Source organism: Mustela erminea, chromosome 11 (assembly GCF_009829155.1).
Source record: "Mustela erminea isolate mMusErm1 chromosome 11, mMusErm1.Pri, whole genome shotgun sequence".
Lineage (NCBI taxonomy): Eukaryota > Metazoa > Chordata > Mammalia > Carnivora > Mustelidae > Mustela > Mustela erminea.
In genome coordinates, this window is record NC_045624.1 from 84752408 (window position 1) to 84776763 (window position 24356).

Below are 24356 nucleotides of genomic sequence, written 5' to 3' on the forward strand. Positions count from 1 at the left end.
TTTACTTAGGTATAGTTGATATACAAAAACCAATATGTTTTATGTATAATGTGATGAGTTTGGACATGTGCATATACCCATGATACTATCACCACAATCAAGGTAATAAACATATATCCATCACCCCAAAGTTTCCTTGTGTCCCTTTGTGGGTTTTTGTGGCTACTCAAATGTGACTGGTAATTACACTAACAGACTTTTTTCCCTCATCCTTCCTTGATGTAAGGTTACAACAAGGCTTAAAACACTTAAATAGAACTTATTCTAAGCCCAGCCACAAAAAATACATGCAACATATGAATTGTTCACTATAGTGTCCAACACTCACATTTTATTTTTAAAGATTTTATTTATTTATTTGACAGAGATCACAAGCAGGCAGAGAGGCAGGCAGAGAGAAGGTGGAAGCAGGCTCCCTGCCGAGCAGAGAGCCTGATGCGGGGCTTGATCCCAGGACCCTGAGATCATGATCTGAGCCGAAGGCAGAGGCTTTAACCCACTGAGCCACCCAGACGCCCCTCACTTTTTTTTTTTTTTTTTTTTAGATTTTATTTATTTGAGAGAGTGAGTGAGAAAGAGAGAAAGAGAGAAGGAGCAGGGGGAGGAGCAGAGGGAGAAGCAGACTCCCCGCTGAGCAGGGAGCGGGACATGGGGCTCGATCCCCAGACTCCAAGATCATGACCTGAGCCTAAGGCACATACTTAACCGACTGAGCCAACCAGGTACCCCAATGTCTAGCAAACTTTTAAGGAGAAAAAAAATTGTTGAATCCTATATAAAAGAAGTCCTACTTTGAGGGATGGCCAATCCATTTGGGCAGATCTTTGCTTAAAACAAGATCCTGGATAAGCCATTCTAATAGTTTATTATTACAGATCTTCTACTGTGCCTCCTATTAAAAGTAATTCAATTATGCAAGCTGATGCACCCACTCTGGAAAACAGCAGGGAGGTTCCTCAAAGTTGAAAATAGAGCTACCTTACGACCCAGCAATTGCTGGGTATTTACCCTAAAGATACAAACAGATTGATCCAAAGGGGCACGTGCACCCAAATGTTTACAGCAGCAATGTCCACAATAGCCAAACTATGGAAAGAACCTGGATGTCCATCAACAGATGAATGGATAAAGAAGAAGTGGCGTGTGTGTGTGTTTGTGTGCAAAATGGAATACTATGCAGCCATCAAAAGAAATGAAATCTTGCCATTTGCGACGTGGATGGAGCTAGCAGGTATTATGCTTAGCAAAGTAAGTCAATCAAAGAAAGACAATTATCATATGATCTCCCTGATATGAGGAATTTGAGAGGCAATGTGGGGGGTTTGGGGGGGTAGGGAAGGAATAAATGAAACAAGATGGGGTCAGGAGAGAGACAAACTATGAGACTCTTACTGTCACAAAACAAACTGAGGGTGATGGGGAGGGAGAGGGTGGTGGGGTTATGGACATTGGGGAGGGTATGTGCTATGGTGAGTGCTGTGAAGTATGTAAACCTAGCGATTCACAGACCTGTACCCCTGGGGCAACATACATTTTATGTTAATTTTAAAAAAATGAAAAAGTAATTCAATTAACACCATTTTAATTCTACACTATCATGAGAAAACTAGTATGTAATGGAAATCTAGTATGTGCCAAGTCCTATATGTAGCATTTTCACATAGTTTATCTCATTTCATCCTTAGGACAATACTTTTAAAAAAAACAAAACCAGGGCGCCTGGGTGGCTCAGTGGGTTAAAGCCTCTGCCTTTGGCTCAGGTCATGATCCCAGTATCCTGGGATCGAGCCCCGCATCGGGCTCTCTGCTCAGTGGGGAGCCTGCTTCCCTCTCTCTCTCTGCCTGCTGCCCTGCCTACTTGTGATCTCTATCTGTCAAATAAATAAATAAAATCTTAAAAAACAAAAAAACAAAACCAACCCAGGATCAAGTAAGTTACTTAATCACAACTTCAAAGGTGGTAAACAGGTGAAAAGGACTTGAAACTAAAGCTTTCTGATTTTACCTATATTCTTTTCTATACTACCACGTAACTGACTTAGCAGCTACCCTAAAAGAAAAAAGAAATAAAAAGGAATACAAGAATATATCTTGACTTTATTACAAATGAGTTTGGTATGAAAGTAATAAAATGCTGAGAGAAACAAACTCATCTTTGCTAGTAATATTATTAATTTCTTTAATGCGCATACAATTTTTGACAATATTACTTTTTTAGTCATTATGCAAAAACTGAAATCTTTATAGATTATTTAAAAATTTAATTGTACTACATACCAAAATATGAGCTACTATAAATTCACGGTTATGTTCACTACTCTGGTACAGGGTACTACTGAGATTTTACCCAAAGTGCAACAGAATTTTTAGTACACTAGTAACAAATCAGCTGCCATGTACATGCCAAAACCAAGACAAAAGAATGATAAAAGTTATAAAAATAATTTGGAAATAATCAGAATTTAATTAACAGTGGGTAAAATAAAAATATCCTTTCAAAGAAAATGTGACGTACAATACCTGCGGGTCCTTGGTGGTTTTGGAGGAGGAGAATCTTGTTTGTCAGGATCTATGGAGCTGACCATATTTTCAGTGTTAATTTCATTCTCCTGAGAGGGGAGGAAAAATGCTTCATTAAAGTTAGAAGAAAAGTAATTCTCCTTTTTCATGTTTCACATAAACTGCCTCTAGGCTTTTCAATTTTTAAAATAATGCCAATTTTCCCAAACAATAAAAAGTTTTATATTCTCTATATTTTAGATTAAATAAGGGCCAAACTTCAATGAGAAAAATTAGTATCAAAGAACAGTCTAGCAATTATCATATGATCTCCCTGATAGAGGAATTTGAAAGGCGAAGTGGAGGGTTTGAGGGTAGGGAAGGAAAAAATGAAACAAGATGGGATTGGGAGGTAGATAAACCATAAGAGACGCTTAATATCAACAAATGCGGGGGTGTGTGTGGAGGGGTGTGGTATGGAGAGGGGGGTGGGGTTACGGACATTTGGGGAGGGTGTGCTACAGTGAGTGCTGTGCAGTGTATAAGCCTGACGATTCACAGACCTGTACCCCTGGGGCAAATAATACATTATATGTTAATAAAAAATATATATGTATCTTTAGAAATAAATAAATAAATAAATAAATTAAATGATTAAAAAAAACAAAAACAAAAACAAAAAACCAGTCTGGGACTCCTGGCTGGCTCAATGAAAAGAGCATGTGACTCCTGATCTTGGGGTCATGAGTTTTAGCCCTACACTGGATAGAGATTACTAAAAAATAAATAAATAAACTTAAAACAAAGACAAAAACAAACCCAGTCTATCTCCAGTTACTGAAAACTTAATTGTGTACCATGGCTTTTCAACACATTTCAAATGCTACTATAAAGGAACAGATTTCCAAGAATATAAAGATAAAAAAAGATACCACCTTTTTCAGGCATCACTACCAGTATAATCTAAACATGTACAGAGAGGGGGGATAAAGCCAACAAAATAAGGCTTCTATCTTTTACTTTTCCCAATTTTTTGGGATTCCTCTTGCTATCTAGTACTTTTAAGCAGGCCCAGATTGCGTTTCAATCACTCTTTGCCCTCCCTTTATCACCACAGAGTGCCCTGCTCCATTAGCATATATAGCCCTTGTATCACTCCCTAACCAAATAAACCCCAAAAAGGCAGACAGAGCCCAATTCAGGGATTTCCTTGTTCTTGCTGGTCTCGAGGACCAGTAATATTCCTTAACATGGATGTTCCAGAGTCAATACAGTTTAAAGAATCTTAGGTTGTGTTTAGAACTGTGAATAGAAGAGTTGTGAAATTAATACATAAAACACTGCCTTGAATTAGTTTTACCCTCAAGGAAGTAACTCAGTTTTATCTGGCTAGGATATGTTAACAGGCCAGAAGACAATGATTTTTACCCTTGCCAACATCTCAGATTAATTTTAAAGAAAAGAAGCTATCTTTACACACACTATGATTAAAGAACTCTCAAACTGTAGTTGCCTTTTTTTTTTTTTTATATCAAAAGACACTCTTACTGTGTCCATCGTAGCACTTTCTCTGCCTTTGTAACAGTTTCTTGCCAGTGACTTTTTTTTAACTAAGTATGCCCAACTAAGGAAAACAGAGATCTCAGCTTTTCCACAATTTTCAGTGCCCGTCTCCTGATACATAATCAGATGTATTAGAAGAGTTTTATGCATCTTAATATGTATCTTACTCTGACCTATTTTCACTCTTAATTAAAGTCACCTAGCCATAACAAAGGCATCTGTTGTAGGGATATCTGCTAAGGTAGGGTACCAGGTAATCTATTGTCCGAATCAGGGCTCTTTGCGAACGGAAATGGGAGCACTAATTATTATTACACCTAGACAAATATAAATTGGTATTGCCTCAGGTAGATCAGGTCTTTTGGATGCCAAACTTAGATCCTCAAACATCACCAGAATTTAGACATTCTTTGCATCATAAAGATAATTCATTTGCTTACACAGTCCCATAACAGTTAATATTTTTGTAGCAAAATCTGTACACATTTACATTAAGTAGGTTAAATAAAGGTTAACCATATGAAACTGCTTCTAATCTGTAAAACACACCAATTTTTTATAGTACAATATGAACAGCCTCAAGTCAAGTCAGGTTTTCCTGTCAAATGAGTGTAATACCAAATCAACACTCTCACCTCTCTTTTCCCCCTTCTCTTCTCTCTCCCCTCCTCCCTACAACTTTAGGTTTTCAGAGCATTTTGGATTCTGGAATAGTAGGTAAGGCAATGTGGATCAATATGAGACATGCACTAAACAGTAATCACTAGAGGGGATACAAAAAATGTCAAGTACCTAGTACTTAACTCCAAGATGTATAGTCTAGTAATATTACCAAATTAGGAAGTAAAGGGGTAATCATAAAATCATAAAGTAGTGAAAGCGGAGATAAGAAAGTAGGCTTGAATCTTAAGAATATAGCTGAAAAAAAAAGGATATAGCTGAAAAATATTAAGAAGTTGAGAGTATTAAGGCAGCATGTAGAATGACATTAAGAGACAGGTAAGAGGGGCGCTTGGGTAGCTCAGTGGGTTGGCCATCCACCTTCAGCTTATGTCATGATCCCAGGGTCTTGGAATCAAGCCCCAAATTGGGCTTCCTGCGCAGTGGGGAGTCTGCTTCTCCCTCTGACCCCCACTGCTAATCCTGCTCGCTCTCACTCAAATAACTAAATAATACATTAAAAATAAACAAGAGAGAGATAGATAAGATATTGAGAAGAAAAAAGAAAAGAACAGAGTATGGAAGGGAATCGGTGGGAAAGGAGTAAGAAGATAAATTAAGGGCATTTTCAAACAAATATGACGAAGGAAAGAAGGCGTCATGAAGGATTCCTCATTCTGGATAAATGAGAGAATGGTGGAACCATTAACAGAAAGGGCCAAAAGAGGAAAACAAACTCTGCGGGGAGGTAAGACTTTTGAATATGCTGAATTTCATCTGATGAAAGAAATCAATGTGGTAGAATAGAAATGCAGCTCAGAGAACCACTGCCTGCACAGCGTGAACAAATCCTCCTGGCTACTGGACTTCAAAATAGGACAATGTTCTTCTTAGATTCCTTATTTTTCCTATAGTAATGTTTGCTCTACTCAGATCTCCTGACAATATTAACATAGCTTTTGTCTTCTCATTTGTCCTAATGTATATAGCTCTCTTAAGGGGCTTTTATTACCAACTGAAATAATCACCAACTTTTGAAGGTGAAAGGAATTTTAGCAATTAAATAATCTACTGAAATTAGGTTCTAGTATATTCTTTTGTTTCAAGAAGAGCTTACTAAAGTTATTTTTTTACCTTTGACCACCTTCACTCATTTCACTAATTTTGTGTCTTAATATTTACTACATAACAGCCATATCAGAGGTCACAAAAGAAGATATGAACCTAATCATCAAATACTTAAAGATATATTACCAACTGCAAAACAAAATAAATATTAAACCAAAGTGCTTTAAAAACAAAGGACATTATATTTGAGGAAAAAATACTCAGAATTCAGTATCACATCTAAAATGTACAGGGGCGCCTGGGTGGCTCAGTGGGTTAAAGCCTCTGTCTTCGGCTCAGATCATGATCCCGGGGTCCTGGAATGGAGCACTGCATTGGGCTCCCTGCTCAGCGGTGAGCCTGCTTCCCCCTCTCTCTCTCTGCCTGCCTCTCTCTACTTGTGATCTCTGTCAAATAAATAAATAAATAATCTTAAAAAATAAATAAAATATACAATAACAACAGAAAGATGATAACACAAACTATTGTTGCTATTACTCCATCTTTCTAGAATTGAAAATCCTGGTATTGATAACTGGTCTTTTATATAAGAGATAAAAAGGCATGCATGTACATCTTACAGATATTTGCTTACTGAAGTGTTTCTAAATCCCAGATCAATAGGCTACTCAATTCCAGAATAAATTTTTTTTAGATCTCCTACTCTGGAAAATCATCTTGGTTGTAAATATCTCTAACAAATATCATTTATTGTAGAGTCTTATATTGTTGATCAGCATTCCAACCAAAATTTCTATGAAAGTAATTCTGGAACATACATTTTAAGAGTTTTTTGTCTGGTTTTTTTTTTTTTTTTAAACTTTACCTTTAAATCAGAGAAATAATAAATATATTTATAATTGTATCTCACAACATAGGTTCAGAAACATTAAGTAATATATTTCTAATCATTTTACTCAACCACACAGTTCCAAGATGATTCTCTCCAACTTTTTAGATTCCAATTTTTTTCTGACTGGGATTTATGGTCTCCAACCACATATAAACCTGCTATAAAAACAGTCAACTAGATTCAGAAATACCTAGAAAGCAAGATTTCTTAAGAGGACACTACCAAAAAATTACCTAGAACGATAAAGCTATCTTTTCTTCTATTCAGTTGTCCTTCCCCTTTTCAAATCCACTCATCCACTGAGTTATATAGTTACATAGTGTCAGACACTACAGTATACAACCTTTGGCAATATGGCAATATATTTATTCTTACCAAATACAGTTTTCTCAGAATCGATTCCTTGGAAAACTGTTTTTCCTTTTTACAAAATAGAAACCCATCTCGCCCAGAGGTAATCCAGCAGTCACCATTTCAGCTTTAAAATGCAAGGACATAATCTAACATTTTAAATTCAGTTAGCAAACATTTAGTGGGTGTCTCCTATGTACCAGGCAATGAGATAAGAAAGTAGGCTTGAAATAACCATTAATCTGCCATAAGATGGTATTTCATCTCATCCCGTAACATGCGTACCATCTTTCTTCTATTCCTTAGCTGTAAACCTCTGACGTATCAGACAGAAACGTTCTATAACACAATTATAATCCTAGTGTGAAATTCAGACTAATGGAAGTTTAATTTATGGAATAAAACCTAAAAACAATCAGATAATGAGAAAACAAAGATGAAAGAGCAATGCAATATTTATCACATATCATTTTCTAGAAATTACTTAAATACACTTAAAAGCTTTGAAGACACTAAATACTGCATTAAAATTATTTTCAAGTAAAGACAACAAAAGAAAAAATAAACAAGTGGGACTACATCAAACTAAAAAGCTTCTACACAGCAAAGGAAACTATCAACAAATTGAAAAGGCAACCTATGAAATAAGAGAACTATTCTGAATAGCAAAAAAAACCAACAAACAAATTGATTAAAAATGGGAGAGTTGAATAGACATTTCTTCAAAGAGGACATACAGATGGTCAACAGGAATATAGGAAAATATGTTCAACATCACTAATCATTACGGAAATACAAATCAGAACCACGACGAGACCGGATACCTGTTAGAATGGCTAGCATCAAAAAGACAAGAAATAACAAGTGTTAGAGAGGATGTGGAGATAAGGAAAACCTCATGCACTGTTGGTGGGGATGTAAACTGGTGCAGCTATATGGAAACAATGTGGAGGTTCCTCAAAAATTAAAAAAAAAAAAAAAAAGAACTATCATATGATCCAATAATCCCATTTCTGGGTATTTATCTAAAGGAAGTGAAAACAAAAAGACACATGTACCACCATGTTCACTGTCGCCTTAGTTACAAGAGCCAAGACATGAAAGCAACCCAAATGTCCATTTATCAAAGAATGGATAAAGAAAATGTGACATATACGCACAATGGAATATCATTCAGTCATAAAAAAGAAAGAATTCTTGGCATTTTCAGCAACAGGGATGGACCTTGAGAGCATTATACTAAGTGAAAGAAGTCTAACAGAGAAAGACAAATACCATATGATCTCACCTATCTAAGAACAAACAAACAAAAAACTGAACTCAGAGATAAAAAGAACAGATTGGCGCTTGCCAGAGGTGGGAGGTGGGTGAAATGGGTAAAGGAGGTCAAAGGACGCAAGCTTCCAGTTATAAAATAATCTATAATTATCACTTGGCTAATAAAGGAAATACACAGTCCCTAAAACTCATGGATCAATATTAGATTAAGACACTGAGATCAGCATTTGGTAACAAGTCTCTCATTTATAAAACCAAGAAATTTCAAACATATAGTCTGGGAAAATGCCAAAAACAATGTGAAGAAGAAAAAGGAAACAAAGGTTACAAATTTTGCAACTTATTTCCTCATTTTACTTCAGAGACTAAGTTGATTTATCATGTGATGGCTATCAGGTTCAGGGATAAAAACAAAGATATTTTATCAAAAAAATAACTCAATACTTTCAAGGACAAGATGATTACAGAAAGACAGCAAATAAAAGAACTAGTTAGAAAAAAGAGGCAGACATGAGAACACTATGAGAACAAACTATTTTTGTCAAGTCAAAATGTCTGAAAGTCCAGTAAGATCTTTAAGGCTAAAATGACACAACTAAATGCCAAAAAGGGACTTCACTGTAGGCTATAATTCTGCTTAATTAAAAAGCCTGCAAAATTAACTACAATACTTTTTATCATCATGACCAAGAACACAATTTAATTCATGTAGAATCAACTTAAAATTACTTAGGTTGGGAGGTAGAAGAAAAGAGAGAACAATGCAGTTAATTTTGTTAGAAGTAATTTGTATGTGAAACAGTAAAGATTTTTGACATAAGACCTATCTTTCTAACTATATTCTACTTTGAATATTATTTAACTTGTACTGGAGTCATTAAATATCCATGACAATTGAGAGATGCAAACAGGAAGAAGGAAAGGAGTTAATAAAATCAAGGTCAAATAAAAAGAACAACTGTCACAGATATACTGATGTCAGGTAAAACATAGATGACTGTTAAAAAGCTAAATATTACATCTTGGTAAAAAAGGTTTTCAGGGTGCCTGGGTGGCTCAGTCGTAGAGCATAGGACTCTTGATCCTGGGGTCAAGTTTGAGCCCCATACTGGGTGTAGAGATTACCTAAAAAAATTGGAAGGAAGGAAGGAAGGAAGGAAGGAAGGAAGGAAGGAAGGAAAAGAAAGAAAGGCTAGTTTTCTAGGAGGAAAGAAAGAAAGTAAGAAAAGAAAGAAAGAAAGAAGTTTTCTAAAATTAATAGGCCAAGAACACCTACCACTCCTTCGGCAAGTTTCTGCGCTCCATGAATTTCATATAGTTGCAGCTGTTTTTCAAACAGTTGGGCGATAGCTCTATGAACAAGCTCATACTGCTCCTATTAGGGAGATGACATGATAAACAGGGGAAAATAAACAAGGGAAAGACATTTGGAAAAACAAAAACAAAAACAAAAAACAAACCAAGAAGGCATAAAAAAAAATACAGTCTATAAAGTGAAACAATAAACAGTACCTTGGTTTGCACTGCAGAATGCCTTTGTGTTCTCATTTCTTGTATTAAGTTAAATACATTAAATTCCTCTGGTATTTTCTAAAACAAAGAATTTAATACATCAACTCTTTCATATAGACCTTTAACGTTTCAGACAGACCTTCTATACATACTGAATGACTGAAAACATTTGCTGAGCACGACCTACCATCCATCAGACACTGTTGTTGGCATTATAGACAGAAAGTTAATCTGGACCCTCAGCCGTCAAGCTAGTGAGGTAGTGAACAAGTAAGTACCCAGCCACAGTATAACTGCAGTGCAGTGGGAATAAAAACACTGACTAGCACTGATTGGTGTGTGGAGTAAAAAGTTAAGGAAATACACCTAAGCACAGCAGATTAAATGTATTATCGGTTTGGGGAATTGAGAAACTTGATGTGGATACAGCCTAAAACAGAAAGAAGGAGAGGTATTTAAGGAGGAAAGAGGACAAGGCTACCTGGAATCAGTCTGTAAACATAAAAGAGCTTGAACTCATTCCACAGGTGACTGCTTTCTGGGCTGGCTATGTAAGGACCAGCTAAGAAAGTTGGCAAAATACAGATCCCTCAGCTATATCTCTGGAGACTGTGAAACATCCCCAACAATTCTTTGGTACATCTGGAATCAGAACTACTACAGTAGGTAACACTGACATGAGCAGATCTGACATTCAGTCTGCTTTGCAGCAGGGAAGGTAAGAGTCCGAAGGGGAGAAACTGGTAGAAGTTTACAGAAGGAATCTAAAAAAAAAAAAAAAAAAAATACAAACAGATTTGAAGCACACTTCTGAGGCAGAACAATTAGAACTTGGTGATCAACAAGAATATTTTGGAGTGATAAAGAAGAAGAGTTAAAAAGGTTCCCAGGCTGGGTGCCTGGGTAGCTCAGCAAGTTAAGCTTCTACTTTTGGCTCAGGTCAGATTCTAGGGTCCTGGGATGAAGCCCCGCTTCCCCATCTCTCTCTGCCAGCCTCTCTGCCTACTTATGACCTCTCTGTGTCAAATAAATAAAAAATCTTTAAAAAAAAAAAAAGGTTCCCAGGCTTACTATTTGAGAGTCCTTATATACTTCAAAAGATTTTTAAAGGGTGCCTGGGTGGCTCAGTCAGTTAAGAGTCTGCCTTCGGCTCGGGTCATGATCCAGGGTCCTCGAATCTAGTCTGACATCAGGCTCCCTGATAGCAGAGTCTGCTTCTCCTTCTCCCTCTGCCCCTTCCCCCTGCTTCTGCATGCACTCTCTCTCATCAATAAATAAAATCCTGAAAAAAAATTTTTTTTGACATCAAGTCTTAACCTAAACCCTAAGATTATATATATTTAAGCCAAACACAATCAAATGAGGACTATATTCAAAATACATAACTTCTGGAATGACCAGATTTTTTTTTTTTTTAATTTTTATTTATTTGACAGAGAGGGAGATCACAAGTAGGCAGAGAGGCAGGCAGAGACAGAGGGGGAAGCAAGCTCCCTGCAGAGCAGAGAGCCGGATGCGGGGCTTGATCCCAGGACCCTGAAATCATGACCTGAGCTGAAGGCAGAGGTTTATAACCCACTGAGCCACCCAGGTGTCCCTGGAATGACCAGATGTTTATTCTGCTTACTGGCATTTATTTAAATGCCTCTTTCCATCCCATTTTTAATCTTTGACCTTCATGTGAAAAATGGGTTAGAATCCTAGTTAAATTTTGTTCAATTAAAGATTTTCATTTGAGGGGTGCCTGGGTGGCTCAGTGGGTTAAAGCCTCTGCCTTCGGCTCGGGTCATGATCCCAGGGTCCTGGGATCGAGCCCCGCATCAGGCTCTCTGCTCAGTGGGGAGCCTGCTTCTTCCTCTCTCTCTGCCTGCCTCTCTGCCTACTTGTGCTCTCTCTCTGTCAAATAAATAAATAAAATCTTAAAAAAAAATTTTTTTTTTCATTTGAGTATCAGGTGATGATTACATTTTTGAGGAATACAAAAATAAAATTTAACCCCAGAGGGCTTTTGAAGAAAATTTAAAATTTAAATATTCCCTAGCAACACTCAAAAAATGTTAAGGCAGGGGAAAAAAGAAGGAATAGAGGGAGGAAAGAGGTTAGAATGAAAAAACCCTAAATATTTTATTAATCCTATTTGATATAAAATAAAAATTGACATATTCACAGAAACACACCTTAAAGCTACAAAAGGGGAAAGCCTGGCTGGCTCAGTGAGTAGAGTATGTGACTCTTGATCTTGGGGTTGTGACTTCAAGCCTATGTTGGACATACTGTTTAAAAAAATAATTTTTTTAAAAAGCTGTAAGAAATAGTGCATTGAAAATGAGTACTACAGAATGAGCAAGAGAAGCAAATCTACATACAATGAGACAACCTAATGTTTTTCAAATCTGTAATAAGGGCTATGTTTTATTTATCTCTATATCCTCCATAGTATTGAACACAACGTCTTTGAAATAGTAGCGGTAGTAACAACAATTAACACCAGTTTTAATGAAAACTAACATTGAACTGAGCACTTGCTATTTGTAGGACACACATAGTTCTAGGAACTTTACAAAGGTTTATTTATTTTTTACAAGTTATTAATATTTTAATATTAATTAAATTTAATTAAATGTAACTGAACCCAAATCCCACAGACAGTAAATGACTGAATTTTAATCTGGGCAGTTCGGCTCCAGACTCAATATCCTTAACCGCTATAAAATAGTATTTCCATTTAGGCATAAATATTTACTGAACTGATTATACTTACACCTAGAATAAATATAAAAGGCAATGAGGATTCTGTATTTGGAAAAGTCAACCCGGAGTTTCCATTCTAAATCTAGGTGTCAATTCACATAGAACAAGGGATGGTAACATGTTTACTTTTCTGCCTCACAAATTATCTCAACGTAATATACATCATTGATACCTTTTCCAGTTCTATTACCTTTTTTCTTACATAGTAAAGCTATTTCTAAAGAAGTAACATAATGAAACACATGCTATAATTTACTACAATTTACCCTTAAGTTGGAAAATAATAACAGATCAACTGAATATAATGCTATATAAAAATGATTCTTACCCCAGCTTTTAGTAAATTCCACGTATAATCTATGGCACAGATGGCACCTGTTCTTCCACAGCCTGCACTATAAATATAAAGTTTGAAAGAACAATTTGATTTTTGTCATAAAATAACTATAAAATAAATGTGGATGAACATGTTAATTTTTAGTAGCAAAAAAAAACATTTAAGAAACCTGATAATATTCTACTATTTCAGTAAACAAATCATATCTTAAAGTATATGCATGGCAAACATCTTAAACATTAGTATTTACATCTTGTTTTTATTTAATTTAGGGAACTTCTAACATTCGGAGAACACCTAAGTGATTCACAGAATATCTAGTAGCTTTTAATTTGGAAATCTAATTCTATCTCAGAAAATCCTGTCTAGCCAACATAATAACTTGAAGAGAGAAATTTATTTTACATCCAGTATGGCTCTGGTGCCTTAGAGGAGGAAACAATACACCGTTTCAATCTGCAAAAGGTATAGAAAAGATGAGGAATACCAAAGCCCTAGAAATTGGTTTGAACACTAGCAGTGATTTCAGCAGAAGAACAAAGATGAGTGATGTACTCATCTCCTAAAGAACTAATAGAACCCAGAGAATGTAAAGTGAAATTCTGCAGGGTTTTTTTTAAAAACATGACAAAAGTACATTAGAGCAACTGCTCTCAACTAGAGGGAGATAGGAGACGCGCATCTCAGGACTGGGAATCACTGTGAGTAATTGAAGACATTACTGACATCACCAGAGTAGTTTTTAGATAGAAAAAAAGTTGGGTAGCATTTTAATGCGTATTTTGGAACCTTTAGAAATATCAGTAGTTTGTCAAACATGTCATCTAAGATTTCCTGATAAAATAAATCTATAAGCAACTTAATGTAATTTTTAAAAAGCTCTTAATAATCCATAATATTAATTTTTAACTGTTGATACATTTATCAATTCCTCACATCAAAACATTTCTAGATTACTGCATTGAGTTACTAGGGGTTAAATGACATATATTTAAAATCTGACGGTTAAAAGTGTGACTAAAGTCACACAAAGATATACACAACCAGACTGATAAAACACACTGCCAAAATTCAGAAACAGATCTGAGTATATGTATGTATTACATAATGGTGGATTCTCACACGAAAGGGTAAAGATTAGACCATTCAATAAATGATACAGGGAATGTAAGCCTAACAGGAGCAAAACCTGGATTCGTACCTCATACCTTAATCATAAAAAAAATTCCAGATGGATTAGGTTTACAAAAAAACCTATAGAAGTGCTAAAAAGATAGTTTATGTATTACTATTACAGAAGGACTCTCTAAGCATCTCAATGGACGGAACTCATAAATGACGATTCACAACTCTGACCTCATACAACTTAAAATTTATCTGTGGCAAAAGATTGGCAGAATAAAAACCACTTAAAAACCATGCTACTGACAACAAGACTAAAAGTTGTTAACTTTTAGTTATATAAAGTTAAATATATATAGATAAATGAAGATAAATGAATATATAAAGATAAATGAAGAATTTATAACATAATTGTTAAGAGATAAATGCCTGCTATGAAATAACTGGCGAAGTATACAAACAAGCAATTGACAAAAGAATATAAACAACCAAGAAAAAAAAAAAAGGGAGCCTGGGTAGCTCAGTTGGTTAAGCAACTGCCTTCAGCTCAGGTCATGATCCTGGAGTCCGTGGATTGAGTCCTGTATTGGGCTCCCTGCTTGGCAGGGAGTCTGCTTCTCCCTCTGACCCTCCCCGCCTTCATGCTCTCTCTTACTCTCTCTCAAATAAATAAATCAAATCTTTAAAAAAAAAGGGTAGCCTGTCATGCCGGAATTAAATCAAACAAGATAACAGTATTAGGGAGAGTATGGGAACACAGCCACCCCACAAACTAATTATAATTAACATTAGCTTTATGGGTAACAAAATTTAAAATATGTATAAAAAGCATGAAAAAGTTCATGGTCTTTTACTTAGAAATTACATTTGCTTGTATCTATCCCAATGAAGTAATTACAGATGTGCTCAAAGATTGCACCATGAAAAGAGCCACTTGGACATTTAAACTATTGTTTAAAATAGATGAAAAAGGGGATGCCAGGGTGGCTCAGTCTGTTAAGCATCTGCCTTTGGCTCGGGTCATGATCCCAGGGTCCTGAATCAAGCCGCACATCGGGCTCCCTGCTTAGTGGGGAGTCTGCTTCCCCCTTTGCCTGTTGCTCCCCGCCTGCTTGTGCACTCTCACTCTCTCTGACAAATAAATAAAATCTTTTAAAATAAATAAATGTTTTAAACAGTTAAAATAAAATAGATGAGAGAGGATGGGGAGGGGTAGTAAATGCCAAGGAATGAAAGTTAAATATAAAATATAGGGTAGTCATAATTCATTGCAGAAAGAACAGTTACATGATTTAGGGAAAGAATGTACACAATTATATTACGTGGGGAAACATTCTTTAAATACTAAGCACGCATACTCTGTGTGGACACAAACTGAAGGACATATACTGAAATTTTAACAATGAGCACCTCTACTGGAATTGTAAGTTACTTCTTCCTTTTATGTATGTGTTTTCTAAGTCACTACAGTTAAAATACTATTTTGGGCTATTTAAAAATATTAAATGGTCTACTTCATTTTTTAAATGAAAACCTTCCTATCAAATTGGATTTGTGAACTATGTACACTGGGCAACACAGAACAAAAAATGATTGTGATGAATCTGTGAAGAAGTCAAGTCAAAGCAATTTCTATAATTAGATTTTTCTCTTCTTAAAACAGTCAACTACTTAATTAAATCAACTAACCACTGAATTAACTATAGAAAAATATTTTTTAATTAACCAAGTTGTCAACTGATTACCACATGTCCATCAGTATGTCACCTTTTTGGCCCATAAATAAATAGCAGCCTTTCCAACTCACGAATAAGCATTACAATCAGACCTACTGGATAAGAAAAACTATCTTTGGTATTCTGTCTCCATTAAAAAAAATCTCTGAACTCTTTAACCAGTTAATTTCTGAGTCTCAGAAATTTCATTCACTCTTTATAGCAAATGTGAATGCAGATACAAGTCACTTAAAGAAACTGATAGCAGTTTTCTGAAACATGTACTATATTTCGAAGTCTTTTAGAAGAAATATAATGTAAATTAAAAATTAAAAACTGCCTCAGGATTCAGATAGGTTTATATGGAAACCAATATAATGACCTATCTCACTTGGCAATTCTATAAATTAGGTTTTAAAATATCAAACATCACCCATATTAATAATGCCACTTATATTTCAAAGTATTTAAATATTTAGAAAATTCTTTTGTACCTGCAATGAATACAAATAGGCACATCTTCATGTTCTTGGTATTTCCTCATTAAGCTTATCATGTCCAGAATAGAATCAAATGATGTGGGAACATCATGGTCTGGCCAGTTCACATAATGAAATTGATACAGCCTACGCGATTCCTTCAAGAATAACAGAAATTCAGCAGTTATAAAAAGATATTACACATTTTAAAGCACACAGAAAAGCCACACATCTCACTTGACTGTCATTTATAAGATATTTATGTGGTATTTAACAATGCTTTAAAAAAAGAAATGATAACTACATTTATTGACTCTCATATACCAAGTATTTATATAAGGCCTTCACATATAAAAATTATTTATTCTCCACATGATGGTATGAGGAAGGTACTGTTAATACTATCCACATTTTATAGGTAAGGAAATCAAGACAGAAAGATTAAATAACTTGCCTAATGTTTCACATCAAGTGACAAATGCGGGATCTGAACCCAGGCATCTCCAGAGTATGCACTTTAACCCTTACACTATGCATATTCTTTAAGTAATTCACAGTAAATGTTTGAGCAATACAGACTTATATTCAAATCTATTGTAAATAGAGGACTAACAGAATGTTTAAACTGAAAAAGAAAATTAGAAACTAACATGTCTAACCCCAATCCATTTCCTTATTTTAGATCAACCTATGTCTCAAAGTATGGAGTGCTGGAACCATGTCTACTTGTAAACCAGAAGGTAGGAGGTATAAATTTGTTTACGAATATAATAGTTGAGGAAGACAGATGCACTTGATGGCTATGTTTAATTTTTCATAATGCTTTCAAAAATTAAAATAAAAATACAGAGATCGAGGGAGAAGCCAATAGCATTCTCTAATGTCCATCAGATTTTCTTTGATTTCTTCCTAGAAAATTAACATTTTTATATTGATCTGACACACTGAAGCCAAAGGCCTCAAATAAGAAAAATATATATCTAAATGAAAACTTAGCTTTGATGGTGGTTTGTTTCTAAAAAAGTTGTAAACTAGCAAAAGTGGTAATAATTTTGTAAACAATGCTATAATCTGCTAACTGTAATAGAGGAAAAATATTTGCAGCAAAGAACCAAATATTCCAAGTATAGTAAATTTAATTTAGGAAAATTGTTTTAAAAGTTAAAATTTATATTACTTGGGCGCCTGGGTGGCTCAGTGGGTTAAGCCACTTCCTTCGGCTCAGGTCATGATCTCAGGGTCCTGGGATCGAGTCCCGCATTGGGCTCTTTGCTCAGTAGGGAGCCTGCTTCCTCCCCTCTCTCTCTGCCTGCCTCTTTGCCTACTTGTGATCTCTCTCTGTCAAATGGATAAATAAAATCTTTAAAAAAAAAAAATTTATATTACTTTATCTAATTGGATAAGCTTACAGCTAAAAATAATAAAACGCTATACTCTGATTTTCTTCTTTATTATCTTACGTAAGAGAAATAATTAACAAACTTCCTTAACTATGCAAGATAAGATGGCATACAATTTATATGTCTTCTCTTTAAAAACTATCCTTAGAAACCATCTCTAAATGGAAAATACTTACATTTTGAAATTCAAGTAAGAGTGTCCTAATGAAGTAGTCTGTTCTTGCTTGCTCAGCTTCCTAAAATAAAGGAAAACACTTGTGAGTCAGTGAGAACACTGAAACAAAGACAAACACACCAAAACAAATAACCTTGTATTCAAAACCCACAATATAAAATTAACCATTAAAACTCCAGGTATACCTGTTCATTACAAAAACAACCATTCTAGGGTACCTGGGTGGCTCAGTCAGTTAAGCATCAGACTCTTGATTTTGGCTCAAGTCATGATCTCAAGAGTTGTGAAATCAAGACCTGCAATAGACTGTGGGCTGGGTGTAGAGCTGGGTGTAAGATTCTCTCTCTCCCTCTGCCCTCCCATGCTCTCTCTGTCCAAAACAAATAAAAATCATTCTAAAAGTCACCAAGCTGTTTATCTAAGTTCTACTTACAGTTTAAAAACAAAAATCCAGAAGTGTCTGTTAACCAATTACTTAACCAGGAGTCTGTTATGCATGGTTGCAAAGTTACAGTCATCCCCAGAATTATGTAACAGAAATAATACAAAATGTACAATGTTCAGTACCCACTACCACCTTCAACTCTTTTATCTTTCCCTAAAGCTTGATTTACCCTACCTGACGCTCACCTCTCAGTTCACTGGATGTAGACTGGGGAAGGAAGAATATGCGCTCATAAAATTTCAAATTACTATTTTGGTTGATGACAATATAACCACTTTAAAAGTCTCTTACTATCATTTGTCAAAGTATCAGAATAAAGCCACTGTATATTTGTCCCTTAGGAAACTATTCTTTCTGCTTTGTAAACAAAACCACATATAATCTAGGGCAGTGACTGTCAAGAATAGGATATGGTGTTTTTTAATAAAAAGAATATTCAATAATATTCCTGCTTTAATTTTTTAAGTCACAGCAGTTCATTTTGAACTTTTCAAATAACATTAAGAGAAAGTTTATGTTTTTACTTTCAACAACAAAAAAAAACGAGTACAGGTGAAAACATTGATCCCAAAATTTTTCTTTTTTTAAAAAATTTGATTTTATTATTATTTTTTAAGTAATCTCTACACCCAATGTGGGGTTTGAATTTATAATCCTAAAAATCAAAAAGTTGCATACTCCACCAACTGAGCCAGACAGGAGCCCCTACACTTAACTTTTTCTTCCTAAGAAGGGCTATATAGCAAATATTTTTGGCAATGTGGACCATAAAGTCTTTGTCTACTAAACTTTGCTATTGTGATAAGCAAATATATAAATTAATGGACATGGTTGTATTCTATTAAATATCTACAAAACAAGCAGCAGGTTACACTGACCTATGCATAGTGTGTCAACATCTGGTCTAAGTGGTTACACACAGCAACATGTAACTGAGTTCCTCCTAGGTAGTCCTCCCTCTCCCATCAATACTTTACCCTCTTTCTCATCCCCAAACCAAGACAGCTTCTGATACTGTCTTTTCTCAGTCTCAAAAACTGAATGTCAAGTAGTCAAGTCACTTATTATGGTCATTACCACCAACCTGCTTTCCAATTATAAACTAAATTTTGGGGGGGCACCTGGGTGGCTCAATGAGTTAAGCCTCTACCTTCAGGTCAGGTCATGATCTCAGGGTCCTGGAATCGAGCCCCACATTGGGCTCTCTGCTCAGTGGGGAGCCTGCTTCCCCTTCTTCTGCCTGTCTCTCTGCCTACCTGCGATCTCTCTCTGTGTCAAATAAATAAATCTCAAAAAAAAAAAACTAAAAAATTTTTTAGATTTATTTATTTCAGAGAGAGAGAGAATATGCAGGTGGAGAGGGAGAAGAGAGAGAATTCCAAACAGACTCCCCACTGAGTGTGGGAGGCCAACTTGGGGCTCGCTGCTACCACCCTGAGACCATGACCTGAGCTAAAACCGAGAGTCAGACACTTAATCGAATGAGCCACCCAGGTGTCCCTATACACTTGATTTTTGTTTACATCAGTGATAACAAATCCTGAGTTGTTGGAAATAGCCATGAGACATACAAATTACGGGATGCCTGGGTGGCTCAGTGGGTTAAGCCTCTGCCTTCAGCTCAGGTCATGATCTCAGGGTCCTGGGATCGAGTTCCGCATTGGGCTCTCTGCTTGGCAGGGAGCATGCTTCTATCTCTCTCTCTCTCTGCCTACTTGTGATCTCTCTCTCTGCGAGATAAATAAATAAAAATCTTAAAAAAAAAAAATACAAATTACTTTCCATTTGAAATCTTCTAAGAATTTAGAACTTAAGAATAAGAATTGCTTCTTTAGAATGGCTCAATCCAATATTGGTAAGTCAAGGCTACTGCTAATCAAATCAAACCTCTCACAGGGCCTTTTCAAATTATCTTTTAGTTCAATTTAAGAAATCACCCAAAAAAGTCATTTCAAGTTTTTCCAAATGATAATCTATTTCTTTCTTTCCTCTAGTTATTATTTTAAATGTTGTTTACTATTCTTGAACCCCAACACTTCAGAAATTTCAACTCATTTAGTTGTTGAATGTTAAGCAGCATTTGTTTTCAGTTGAAATGTAACATTTAGTAGATGCCTTGTTATATTTAAACTTACAAATGTTCAATACAACTATATTGCACAGAAAATAGGTTTCCTCAACTGTCCAGGAACTTGACATTGTAGAATACTTTATAGATTGCTGAGGAAGGAGGTGTTGCCTCACAGAAATACACAATGTGGTATGTATTATTTTTATCCACTCCAACTAACAGGAAACGCAATAGGTTTTTAAAATTTTATCTTTAACCCACAGTTAATTCTAACCAGGACTTCAGAATACTGGCTACTTATTAAATCCAGGCAATTCTTCATGTTCCTGTGAATGTGTTTTGGGGTGAGATTAAGATTTAAATCAATGGGGGCGCCTGGGTGGCTCAGTGGGTTAAGCCTCTGCCTTCGGCTCGGGTCATGATCTCAGGGTCCTGGGATTGAGTCCCGCATCGGGCTCTCTGCTTGGCGGGGAGCCTGCTTCCTCCTCTCTCTCTGTCTGCTTGCCTCTCTGCCTATTTGTGATCTCTCTCTCTGTCAAATAAATAAATAAAATCTTAAAAAAAAAAAAAAGGATTTAAATCAGTGGACTTTTGAGTAGAGTAGACTGCCTCTATAGGGGGTGGCCTTAATCCAATCAATTAGGGCCCGAACAGAAAGAATAAAAGGACCAGTCTTGCCCAGATGAGAGAATTCTCCAATATACTACTTTCATTGGCAACACTGGCTCTTCCTGGTCCTACACAGACTGTCTTTAAACTGGAAATGAGTATTAGTCTTTCTGGGTCGCTAGTCTGCCTGCCTTTGGACCAGAACCACTACCCCAATAGCTCTCCCAGTTTCAGGTTACTGGTCTTCAGACTTAAACTAAAGCATCAACTTTCCTGGGTCTCCAGTTTGGTTGACCACCCTGCGGACGTTGGACTTACCAGCCTCCATGATCCTATGAGCCAATTCCTTATAATAAATATTTTCTCTTTATATATATATGCCTCTCTTACTGGTTCTATTTCTCTAGAAAACCCTAATACAGGGAAGTTATTTAATTTTCATCTATATTGTCATAAATTTTGAGTTTGAGTAAGCAAGACAACATATTTCTTTCAGGTGATTAAGATAGATGCCATTGGGTATAATACTAAAAGCAAATTGCTGGTTCTATTCTGAAGCTCACTTGTGTTTCTCTTTTTTGCTTTTCCTTCATTATTTTTGTTTACTAATTCATTTTCTCAGTTTTCAGCTGTGTTAGTTTTAGAACTTAAATTTAGCTCATTTCCAGAGCTTATTAAATAGGTGTATATTTTAAGTTTCATAATTAATTATCTGCCATATAAGATCAATCTTTACTCCTCGGACAGCAGTTCTCAAAACCATCTTTGTATATAATTACAAAAATTCTGGATAGCATAACAAACATGAAAGATTAACATGATACACTAAACTTTAGTCATCAAAGGTCTTTCCCATTTCAGCTTGAAATTTTATGTCAATTACCTTGAGATTAAAAGTCACATGCTTCACTGATTGAGCCAGCCAGATACCTCAACTTTAATACCAATTTCCAAATAGATCACTCAAAGCATAGCTAGGTTACCCTATTTTCACTTTATATACATAAAAATTTATTATCGACTTATATACAAAGACTAACAGTGCTCGCTTCGGCAGCACATATACTAAAATATACAAAGACTAACAGAAAATTAACACAATAAAGTAAAAGGAAATTACACATTTATGAAGTAATTTTCAAAGCTTTTAAATTTAAAAGCAGTATAGGGTGCCTGGGTGGCTCAGTGGGTTAAGCCGCTGCCTTCGGCTCAGGTCATGATCTCAGGGCCCTGGGATAGAGTCCCGCATCGGGCTCTCTGCTCGGCAGGGAGCCTGCTTCCTCCTTCTCTCTGCCTGCCTCTCTGCCTACTTGTGATCTCTCTCTGTCAAATAAATAAATAAAATCTTAAAAAAAAAAAAAAGATAAAAGCAGTATAAAAACAAACACTTATTTTTTTGAAGACTTATATATTTAAGAGACCAGGAGGAGGGGCAGGAGAGGGAGACAGAGAATTCTTTTTTTTTTTTTAAAGATTTTATTTCTTTATCAGAGAGAGAGAGGGGGAGAGAGCGAGCACAGGCAGACAGAATGGCAGGCAGAGGCAGAGGGAGAAGCAGGCTCCCTGCTGAGCAAGGAGCCCGATGTGGGACTCGATCCCAGGACGCTGGGATCATGACCTGAGCCGAAGGCAGCTGCTTAACCAACTGAGCCACCCAGGCGTCCCGAGACAGAGAATTCTTAAGCAGACTCCCTGCCCAGCATGAAGCCTGACCTGGGGCTCAATCCCAAGATCCTGAAATTATGACGCGGGGCCAAAATCAAGAGTTGGCTACTAACTGACTGAGCCACCCAGACACGGCCAAAAAAAAACCATTATTATTAATATATTAACATATCAATATATTAATATATATTTGTTATAATTAAGTGTACATGGAAATACTGAATGCTTGGCTTATATAAAACTGGCCTCATACCATATTATAATCATTTATCAGTCTAGCATCCCAATTTTTCTTTTTTTTTTTAAGATTTTGTTTATTTGACAGACAGAGAGATCACAAGTAGGCAGGGCAGTAGGCAAAGAGAGAGGGGGAAGCAGGCTTCCTGCTGAGCAGACAGCCCAATGCGGGGCTTGATCCCAGGACCCTGAGACCATGACCATGATCTGAGCCAAAGGCAGAGGTTTAACCCACTGAGCCACCCAGGTGCCCCTACCATCTCCATTTTCTGAATAATATATACATAACTGAGTACTTACACAAGAAATTTTAAATGGTGCAAACGTTATAGGTTCTTCTCCATACAAAGGCCAATAGCGTTCACATTTTTTCTGTTGTACAAAAAAAAAAAAAAAAGCCAGTAGGTAATCCATATAGTAGTTTTTCCTGAACTTCTATAAATATTTTGTGCCCTAGTGTTCAGCTTGTTGCTCTTCCCAGAAAACAGAAAAACTGACATTAGTAGGCAAGTTGTTAGAAGAGCTTAGACTTACCCAACTGTTCTTAAAGGTAAGCTACTATTTGCTTTCCAAGATTACTCATAAGAACTTTATTAATATAAATGTCTGTCTAAGTTGTTCACTGCTATCTGCTTGGTCAACAGAGTAGATTCCAAAGATCCTCCTCTAGAAAAGAAACACTACTTTAAAAAAACAAAGTGCCTGCTCCAAGGAAGTCTGTTTAGTATAAAGGTTGCCAGGCAAGTTTCAATGCTTGTAAAATGACAACCTTTATAACATCTAGCTGAATTCCCATTAGGTATAAAATCTGTGGGATAGTAGAAAAGAAAACTCTACTTGCTATAAGAAAAATTTCCCAAGTTGTAACTAAGTAAGGAATATACTGGTATTTACATTCCGAGTATAAACTAATAAACAATTGACACCAAAAACTATGTGCTAAATATCATACACTGAATAATCTATAATCATATTATCTCAGTCATTTCAGAGACGAGGAAACTAAAGCACCAAGGTGAAAATGCTAGTAAAGTGTAGGTTTATTTGATTTCATTACTTATGTTCTTTCCATTAGGTCTTATTCTAGGTCAAAATCAAAGTCAAGCTTATCAAATAAATTCGTAGGTCCTAATTCACTGACAATTTATTACTAACAAAATACTATGATCACAAAATCTTTAGCTTCAAAAATTCTGTACTCAATATGACCTATTTTCATCAAGTATTACTACTGAAATACAAGTGGCAAATATTAACAGAATGAAAGAAGAAATGAATCCTAAACCTTAAGAGTAACTTAAAAAAACAGTAGGAGAGTGAAATTTAAATTTTCTAATACAAACAATTACTAATACTGGTACTGAAGTACATCCTGTCAATTCTTAAACAGATAACCTAATTTACTGGCTTATATATTTTCTAATCTTAGACTGTTAATTTTCTATCCAATATTATGTAATACTTCTACTACTGATAAAGGATTTAATGAGGAATGACAAAAATTATTAGTTAAAAAATAAGGTTTCC

General features: G+C 35.7%; 1 protein-coding gene across 3 annotated transcripts in view; it reads right to left on the reverse strand.

Moving 5' to 3' along the window:
• Positions 1-24356, reverse strand: part of PTPN12 (protein tyrosine phosphatase non-receptor type 12) — a 94321-nt gene that overhangs the window by 14313 nt on the left and 55652 nt on the right. For all 3 annotated transcript variants that reach the window (XM_032304068.1, XM_032304067.1, XM_032304069.1), the window contains 7 exons: positions 23130-23201; positions 17804-17863; positions 16243-16385; positions 12903-12969; positions 9824-9901; positions 9588-9686; positions 2521-2609 (listed from right to left, as the gene is read on the reverse strand). In XM_032304068.1, coding sequence (XP_032159959.1) covers positions 2521-2609; positions 9588-9686; positions 9824-9901; positions 12903-12969; positions 16243-16385; positions 17804-17863; positions 23130-23201 — 608 coding nt within the window. The remainder of the gene's footprint in view (positions 1-2520; positions 2610-9587; positions 9687-9823; positions 9902-12902; positions 12970-16242; positions 16386-17803; positions 17864-23129; positions 23202-24356) is intronic.